Source organism: Neomonachus schauinslandi, chromosome 13, assembly GCF_002201575.2.
Source record: "Neomonachus schauinslandi chromosome 13, ASM220157v2, whole genome shotgun sequence".
Taxonomy (NCBI): Eukaryota; Metazoa; Chordata; class Mammalia; order Carnivora; family Phocidae; genus Neomonachus; species Neomonachus schauinslandi.
In genome coordinates, this window is record NC_058415.1 from 84142537 (window position 1) to 84152382 (window position 9846).

Consider the following 9846-nt stretch of genomic DNA (forward strand, 5'->3'; position numbering starts at 1 on the left):
CGGCGGCGCGGCGGCCGCGTGAGGGCAGCGGGCGCCGCTGCCTCCGTCTCCGCCTCCGCCACCGCCGCGGAGCCCGGCGCTTCCGCCCGGCGCTTCTCCTGAGCCTCGGCGGCGGCGGAAGCCGGAGCCGGGCTCCCGTCTGCACCGCCTCAGCCGCGGGCCCGCCGGCCGGGCCGCCCCCTCCCCGCGCGGGCGGGGAGCGCGCGGCCGCCTCCCCCTCCCCCTCCCCCTCCCCCTCTTTCTCCTCCTCCCTCGTCGCCTCCGCCGCCGCCGCCGCCGCCGCCGCCGCCGCCGCCGCCGCCGCCTCAGCCTTCGCCTCAGCCGCCGCCGCCGCCGCCCGCTCCCGCCCGCGCGCGGCGGGATGGACGATCAATCCAGGATGCTGCAGACTCTGGCCGGGGTGAACCTGGCCGGCCACTCGGTGCAGGGGGGCATGGCCCTGCCGCCTCCCCCGCACGGCCACGAAGGGGCGGACGGCGACGGCAGGAAGCAGGACATCGGCGACATCCTCCACCAGATCATGACCATCACCGACCAGAGCTTGGACGAGGCGCAAGCAAAGTTGGTGTCGTCTCATTAAGCATCTTTTGTGTGTGTGCGGGAGCCGGGCCCGCGGCCGAGTCGGGGCCCGGGGTGGCGCCCGGGGCAGGGGCCTCATCTCTGGGCAGGGAACTTTCTCCGCAAACCCGCCGCCTGCCAGGGCCTCGGGGGGACTTGCCCGCACCCCTCGACGCGGGCGGGAGTCGGCAAAGTTGCTCTCGGGGCACGGGACTGACTTGGTGCCACTAGGATTTTGTGGTTTTCTTGCCCTCCCCCGTCCGGCCCTCTCGCAGCCCGGCCCCCTCCCACGGATTCAAACCTCCCGCCTGGACCCTGTGCACGCCGCCCCGAGAGGGCCCCGGGCCGCACTTGCGGGAAGTGCAACTTTCTCCTCCGTCCCGGAGTCGCGGCGCCGGGCTCCACTTGGCCGCGGGACGACCTCGCAGTGCGGGCGGCCACCCCAGCCGGGCGGGCGCGGGGTGATGGGCGGTTCCCTGGCGGGTCCGGGTGCGGGCGGCCAAGTTCTCGGGGAAGGGAGGGCCGCCTCGCAAACTTTGCCGAGCTGTCACCGCCCGCTGGCCGTAGTCGGCGGGTCGCCGGCGCCGCGCCCGCTCCCCCTGCGGAGGGCGGACGCGGGAGTCCCTCCGCGCCGTCCCCGCCCCCGGGTCGCCGTCGTCTGCCCCGCTATCTAGGCTCCCCGCGCGGGTTCGCGCCCTGCGGTCGCCGAGGCAGCTGCCTGCCGGGCAGATGGGTCGCGCCTGGTTCGGGCTGGATCTTTGGCCGCCGGAGCTTGCGGGCTGTCGCTAAGTAGTCAACTTGAGTTTCTGTTGACTTGCCATGGTTCCAAGGAGCCTTCCAAAATAGAGGGCCGGAATTAAATCTTGGGTCTAACTTAAAGGAAGGCGCCATATTATTCCATAGGTGATGCTAATACCTTTGTGTTTTGCTATTTGTTTTTTAGGAAACATGCCCTGAACTGTCACAGAATGAAACCCGCGCTCTTCAGCGTCCTGTGTGAGATCAAAGAGAAAACAGGTAAGAGGCTGCGCCCCGTAGTGGGCCTGGAGACCCCTGAGGTGGGGTCAGAGCTACTCCTTCCACTCTCCAGTTGAGAGCTGCTGCTTTTGGGCACCGCCATCTTTGATCATTCTCTCCTTCCCACCTCCTGGTCTTGAGAAAAAACTGCAATAAATCTGGAGTCGATTTCTCAATTCCGCTCCTGGTATAAAAGGAAGTGTAGATGCGGACCGGGCTGGGTCGCTGTCCCCAGGCGGCCGGCCCTGGCTGCAGGCAGGGAGGGGGCTCTGGAGCGCCGACCGCCCTCTCCCGCTCCTTTTCGCCTTGTTTGTATGTCAGTTTTTAAAAGGAGCAACGGGAGACTGGATGCCAGGGACCGAGTCCCCGGGAGAAGCATCGCCCGAACTTTGTTTTACTTAGACAGTCCTAAGCTTCAGGTCCACAGATCGAAGAATAGATGCAATTGAACAGACTCCAGTAGGATGTTTGAATTAGTGTTTTAGTTGGGAAGGCTACTTTTAAGGAGCAAGAAAGGGTAATGATGTGTTTAGGCATATACAATGTGTTACATCTATTACTACTTTCATTAAATTTTATGCTTGAAGTCATTACATTGTAAATATGTTTAGTATATTTTATAAAGTAGAAAAAGGTTCACATTAGCAGGTTAAACAATTTTTGAAGTATTCAAAGCAGGGAACATATGAGAAGACAGGTTTTACAGAAGTGCTGGAATAAAAACTACAAAAACAGACAAATTTCTGGCAATTCAATTTAATTTTCTTGTTAGACTTTTTAAAATTAAAGGTATTTTAGCCTTGAGGTGATAGTAGGAACTCAAGTGGAATTAGAAATTTAATTTAGATGCTTTAGTTCGGATTTGGCATTATCTGCCCTGTATATGGCAAAAAAAAGTACATTAAGCAAGCTTTACTGTTGATTTGTGTGTGTGTGTGTGTGTGTGTGTGTGTGTGTCTGTTAGCTATAAGGTATTATAAAGTTGCTGTTTTTTAAGTTGAGGCATAGAAGAGAGAGTTAAAGTCCAGGATATAGCAATATCCAATATCCAAGTGATGCTATTTAAAAGATTAAACGTCATTGTGTTTAAATCGAGTGCACAAATGATAGCACACTGAATATACATGTTAGTTGGTAGGAGAATTGTCCTCCTTTTAAACATATTTTTCACTCTGCAATGCTATTCTGATTCTAAAAGTAATCAAGAGAAGATGATGGATTATTGCTACCTATTAAAATATATGCTAAAACCATAATTAACAGAAAATATTGAGATCCTTAAAGAGTAGTTTTCCTGCTTATCATTCACATAGTATTCATGGTTTGTAAATGTTGAGTGATTCTTTTAAAGATAGATTTTACATTTTGAATACCATAGGCATTTTAAATTACTAACTTACTCTGTTGATTTTTAGCTACCTTTAGGAAGCATTGTGATTTAAAACGGTAGATAATTTTTATCTGACTATAAAATAAGACATCAAGCATTAAATCTTGAAGATTCTTAGTTTACAAGCCTAAAAGTGTACAATTCTCAGTAAATTATGTTGCTTAATGTCCAAGGATTTTCTTGCTATCAGGGCTCCACTTCAGTTTCTGCTGACAGCTAAGCACTGGGGTATTGACTATGTTGTGAATATTAAGATTGATTCAACTTACACGGCATTATATTACTAGGGAGAGGGGATTGATATTCTTCCCCTATCACCCCCATCTTGTTATTTGTATTTATTTATTTATTTATTTTTTGCCTTTTTAAAGTTTTGGCCTAGCCAGCTTGAGAGCCAAACCCAGCAAACTGCTTTTCTTGTTTAGACATTTAGCAGCAGGCAGAATTCAATTAGGAGGCATAAGTCCTCTAGTTGCTTATTTGCACAAGACTTAGTTACACCATTCTGAAAGGAAAGTATAGTCAGCCTCATGTCAAAGGTGAGTTACAAAAAAGAAACAAGTCTTTTCAGAGTCTGGGATTACTGGCAGAGAGAGCTTTGCTAGGGCTCTTGCTATTTAAGAAGCAAGAGGTAGCTGACAAAGGAAAATTTTGTGTTTTGAAAATTGTTTCTGAGGCTTTCAGTGATAACTTGTAAATTAGATCCTCTTTTTATGTTTTGGCCAGCAGATTTTGTAAAAAGCCAGCAGCCGACAAAGACTAAAGGCGGCTGACTGGGCTGAGGCATCTTCCTGCCTGCCTCTCTAAGCTCGAGAGGGATGGGATTTAAGTACCAAATGATTGATGGGGGTGAAGCTCTTTCTCTCCTCTCCTTTCTCCCCTACTACCCATAGCTCCACCTCACCCTCCAAAACTAGTCTTAGAAGGAGACAGGGACACTGGACCTAGTATCCTTGATTTGAAATAAAACATCTGCGTAGACATTAGTGTTACCAAGGCAAAGAAAGCGGGGCAGCAAATTCCAGGCCTCCCCCCTTCTTCCTCACATCTGTTCCCACAGTTCTGCTTTGGAAACATCATGAACTAATAAAATAAGCATTGTAGAATATATGTATGTTGCATAATGATTTTTCTTTAGATAATTTTATTTAATCTAATAATATAGTATCCAAAGATTAATTCTCTGCAACGTAGAGAAAGTTTACCTAGTCATTTGTAAGAGAAACCGGAACATTATGTGATGACTCTATTCTGCATAATGGAGGGGTAGGGGGTTGACTAGTGGGAAGGTGGGGGGGAAAACTGTCACTTCAATGGATAATGTCATTTCAGTTGTGATTCTCCTAAAATAAGACAAAATCATTTAAAAAAAATTCCGTATCTATATATCTGCCAGTAGAGTTTGAGGTTTCTGATCAGGCAGTGAACATAGCCAGTTCTGACGCACATGAGGGATTTAGTTTGGAAAACATCTTTTTTCTCTCCTACCAAATATGAAAAGGTATTTTTCCTTTCTGACAGATAAATGCGTAATCTACCACAATTATATTATTTTCTTGTTCAGAGGTAGGGAAAGTATACTTTTACTATGAGGTGCTTGCCTTTTCTTGAAAATGTATTCTTTTGTAAAATCCATTGTACAATTATTTTTGAGTAGAAACGTCATCTCTAGTTGAGTTGTGATATTTATGCAGTTTGAAAGCAACTGAAGAGTTATAGGCTTTAAAATCAACATATTTCTCTATTTTAAACTAAGAAACCAGCGAGATAATTGTTGATATGTTAAGATTTTCCTCTTAATTACTTTTTAGTCATATTTTACCATCTATATCTTATTAAATATCCCTGATGCTCCGAGGTCTCCTCACCTACATACTTATTTTGGTGCATTCCCTCACATCTTTTTGGCCACCTTAATCTGATTGTTGAAGTACTTTTCTTTGTGAAATATTCCATCCTCACAAATCTGCCTTCTTTCTAAAGCCTTTAATTATGAGAGTTCAAATGAAGAAAATGGTTCTTTTTGAGAAATAAATGTATTTTTAAAAATTCTAATGAAAATCCACCATTTTCGTATATAATCTGAATCATATTGTGAAAAAACTGTTTTGTATTAAAAAAAAATCAACACAACCTTTTCCTTTCTAAATGGTAGGTTAAAATACTCTATGTTGATAGCTGCCAACCAAACTCTGATTTATTGCCACCACAAACCCTAAATAGCGTTCATTTACTAGTAATGTCTAATGGCATACATGATGGTTTGCCAGATTTGTGGCCTTTGTGAGGCTTATAAGCAAGACTGACTTGGGAAGATCATAAAACTTAATGAACTTCTCTACTGCAGGAGGTGTCCGCAGGGGAAGAGAAAGGCCTGCTTGGCTGGTTGGGCTGGTTGAAGTATTTTTTATTTTAAGGAGAAGAAAAGGACTATTAAAAATGCTTTACTTTTAAAGGACACCCCCGCCCCCCCCACCGAACAAGTCATAGGAATTTCAGATATCAAAACTGGATCAAGAATGTAGCTTGTTATGTGATTTTTTATATGCATTTAGAATGTGATATATATGATTAAACCTTTTATCTTTAGTGATATCAGTATGACTAGGTTTCAGAGGGACAGAGCTGTGCTTTCAGTGAACCTCTATTTAATTCTGACCCTACAGGCTTAGAGACTCATTGGAGTCTTTTTTCTGTTTTCTTTTTTTTTTTATGCTTCAATATTAAAATTTGTTCTTTTTCTTTGTATAGTGCCATGTAATTCTTTAATTCCCAATGTATAAAAACCAAATATTCCATGAAGTGAAAATTTAACAGGAAAGATGAAAATTGTTATACATGAGACTAAGTGCTATTGTACATATTGCATGTATTCTTTTAAGTTGCTCTTGCAGTATTTCCAATATAATTATCATTATTTGTCCCAGACTTTTAAAAGCAAATGCACCATTCCATACATGATTCATTTTTGTGTTTTAAATGAACTTACTTTCTAGCTTTTTAAAAACTTTTTATTATGGACAACTGGAAACGTAAAAAACACGTAGAGGGAAGAGAAACTTGAACCCCCATGAACTAATTGCCCACTTTCAGCAGCTAGCAACACTTGGCCAGTCTTGTTTTCTCTGTAACTCCCACCCTTTCAAAATTATTTTGAAGCAAATTTTAATGGACTTTTAACATTTTAAATTTCATATCTGTTTTAGACACATTATGTCTTGTTTACATTGGAAATATTAAATAACTAAACAGGAAAAAATATAAAGTCAGGATATCTTAGAAATGTCGTAAATTATATTGCTTTATCACAAATTTTTCCTTAAAGCAATTTAAGAATATTTTTATTGAATTTTTTTTCTATTTTTGTAGATTTGTATAACTCACTGTAGCTTCTTAAGGAGGTATTGAAGGAGGATGTAAAAGAGTGGTGTTTGCTAACTTTCTTACTCTACCTCTCTTATCCTTTTAAGACAATACATGCAACATACTCATAGAAAATCTACAAAAAAATCCTCCTACCATCCCGGTTTAGAACTTCATGATCTACTGTATCAAGTATTATATTATCTTAAAAATATGAGGATATCTTAAAACCCTTTTTTTTTCCTTCCCAATAAAAATATATTGAACCTCTTGTCAGTACTAACTTGATCTGTGCAAGTAATTCTTTCATGCCTCAGTTTTAGTGGAGTTCATTTTATTACGGATTTATGTACTTTTGGTCTTTTGCTTGGGACTTTCCTATGTTATTTTATTAATTTACATAATTTTATTCCTAATCAGAAGTATATTAATACAGTAGCAAAGGAAGCCCTGATTTGCCCTAAAGAGCTTAGTGTTTCATCAGCTTTCATAAAATATATCTGTGTACATCTTTCATACCATAATCCTTTCCCTTTTAATTAATTTCACTTGTACTTTTAGATTTCAATTTATAAATTTTGTAAAAGGTTTCTTCCAAGACAGATTTAAGTTTAACATATTACTTGGAGTATTTATATTTTGATACTTTATGGTGGCATTATACAGCATGAAGTTCTGTTATATGAAGTATGGTCATAAAGAATTGAAACCGCATTTTATGAACCACACCCTAAATCAGTCACCACTTTATTTTATACTCATACCATTGAGGTATCTATTCAGAATAAATACTTAAAACATCAGCACAAACACATAAAATTAAATAAAGATTTTAGACTATTTTTCCTCTATTCAGGTACATGTGGACATCTTTAGGTATTTATTATTTCAATATTGACACTATGAGAATAATGTTTTATTTGTTTTCTCAGCAGGCTTGTGTTTTAGCCATTTATCAGTGTGATCAGCATGATTTAGGTAGTAACTGACTAACAAAGCTTGCACACCCCCCACCCCCTCCTGTTGACCTTTTCAAGCATTTGCTCTACTTCAGTAGGCCATTTGAGTCTTTAAGTATGAAGAGGGTAAGTAATTTACATCACTATGTAGTGTAAGTTGGTCGAAGTTCTCAGACCTGGCTATCAGATTTTTTTACAAAGTTACAGAAGTTAATCAAACAAATTGCTATCACAGCTAGGTGATAGTGTTGTTATATTTAGCAAATAAATTAATAAGCAATGCTTGAACAAGTCACTGAAAAAATAAAGCATCTTTTTATGCCTTCAGACACAGAACATGTTCAAATAAATTTCAAAAGTCTTCAAACTTAATTCTAATTATTGCCTTTGTAGGTAGAATAGTAACCAGAATCTCTTATTATTTTTTATAGACGTATTCTGTAAATATAATATGTTTGTAGTTTTTGATGATAACGGTAGTTTGCTTTGGTACTATATTTGAGTGTATCTGTAGCAAAAAATGGTGTGATAGAATGTGTAAAGTTGAACTGGCATGGTTTTGGTTTTTTTTTTCTTTTTTTAGACTGACTACATGATAGTAGCTGATAGGACTGAAGACAATTAAAATTAATTATGGATAAAAATAATTGTTAAAAGTTTTGTACTTCTTTTTTTCCTTGAGTTTAACTGCTTTAAAAAAAGCTATTTTGAACAATAACTCTTTTTGTATGATCATATTAATGAGGACTTCGTATACAATGTAATCCTTTTAATGCTGATGATTCCTCACGATGTTTAAACCATTATTTGGGAGACTCAACATATGTTATGGCAAAATGATTTTTTTGTGTGTTTGTTTTGTTTTATGTGATACATCAGTTTTCACAGCACATTTTGTAGGCATCAGAGTCCAGCAGGTGGCTTTTTACATTAAAAAATTCATAAATTTTAAAATCCCATAAAATTTTATTTCAAATTCAAATTAACTAATTGAGAATGTCAACATTTCCACTGTCTCTATATTAACATTTATAATAGAACAAATGGTTGCATATAGAAATTATCTGCAACATAATCTAAATTAAGATTCTAAACAGGCATTACAGATGCTGGTAACTTTGGCAATTATCATTTTGTTTGGTGAACAGTACTAAAACAGTGTGCGGTAAAAGTGTTTAGAGAGAGAGGATAAATAAATTGAACAGTTTTGCAATGCAAAGTGGTTTGTGGTGTTTTTGAGGATTTCTTGGCTCTCTCTTAACTGCTATTGTGAGCCTGGAGCAGATTTCCCCATTGCTAATGCCCTAGAAGTATTAATTCACTTTGATATGCTAATTAGAGGGCATTATGCAAGAAATGAGATTAAGTGGCAGCATGAAGCCATTTGCCTGTCAGTAAATTGAGAGCTTTAGCATCAGGAGGAGCTTTGTTTTTTTTTTTTTTTTTTTTTTAGTTTCTCTTGGTTTTGCATATAAATAAAATTGATTGAAAGGTCTAGAGAAGCTTCTAGAACATTGCTGTATTTTTTTCCCCCTCTTATGATTACTGAAACATGGTGTTACAGAATTTTTCTGAATATTAATTGACCTAATTGGAGATACAAATAGGAAGTTTTTATTGTACTCTCTTATATGAAAGCATACTAAGAATTATGTGTCGTCTAGTCTTTTTTTTCTAAAGCCTAATTTCAGCAACATGGCTAGTAAACTGTTATCACCTCTTTTCAGAGTGTAAACTTGTGTGTTTGTGCAGTAATGTCTTCACTAAACTGAACTTCACAAGAATATTTTCTTCACTAGGGAAAGAAGGAATAAGTTGTTGACTTGGGCATCAGGAAACTATATTAAATGAGCATTAAGACTGTGACTTCAATACCTAAAAGCAGGAACAATTAGAATTAGTGGTTATACTCTGCACTTTACACACCTGTGGAATTTACATTTCAGCATATGTGTGTTGTATAAGATCACTGCATTTTTTGATTTTCATGTTGAAGATTGAGTTTCATACTTGACTCTGATTTTGCTGACTGTGGTGGTTTAAGCCAGACCTTTGATTTTTCTCTCTGTAAAGCTCCTGTGTGATTTTCTGTATTTTGTGGGGGAAATGCATGAGTGAATACGCGGATTGGAGTGGTGGCCTGGGAGGAGGACAGAACTTCTCTGGGCCCGTGAAGAATTTAAGATTTCCTCAAACATGGAACTTTTTTTTTTTTTTTTTTTTTTTACCTCTTCTAAACCACTGCTAGCGGTAGAATTGCAAAACCCTGCCCTTAACTGCTACCAGGCTGGGGTTAGATAGGAGAGAGTTTGGATAAAGCATTTATATTGAGGCTTGGTTCTAGTGTCTGAATTCCACCACTGTGGCTGTGACTTTAGACCTAGTAAAACCATAACTTCTCTTCAGAGCCATATGGATTATTTAGTCACCACAGCTGCCATGCATACACACTACCAAGGCTGGCATCTCCTCTGTGTGCATGTGTGGTGCCTGTTAATGTTAATAGGAGTTAGGAATGTGCACACAGAGAGGGCAATGAGAGTCTCTCCTGAGACAAAA

At 40.4% G+C, this 9846-nt stretch overlaps 1 protein-coding gene across 3 annotated transcripts in view; it reads left to right on the forward strand.

The window, feature by feature from the left end:
- Window positions 1–328: 328 nt before the first annotated feature.
- The window catches only part of PBX3 (PBX homeobox 3), a 214105-nt gene continuing 204587 nt past the window's right edge, over window positions 329–9846 (forward strand). For all 3 annotated transcript variants that reach the window (XM_021691236.1, XM_044920383.1, XM_021691235.2), the window contains exons 1-2: window positions 329–561; window positions 1502–1575. In XM_021691236.1, coding sequence (XP_021546911.1) covers window positions 362–561; window positions 1502–1575 — 274 coding nt within the window. In that variant the 5' untranslated portion in view covers window positions 329–361. The remainder of the gene's footprint in view (window positions 562–1501; window positions 1576–9846) is intronic.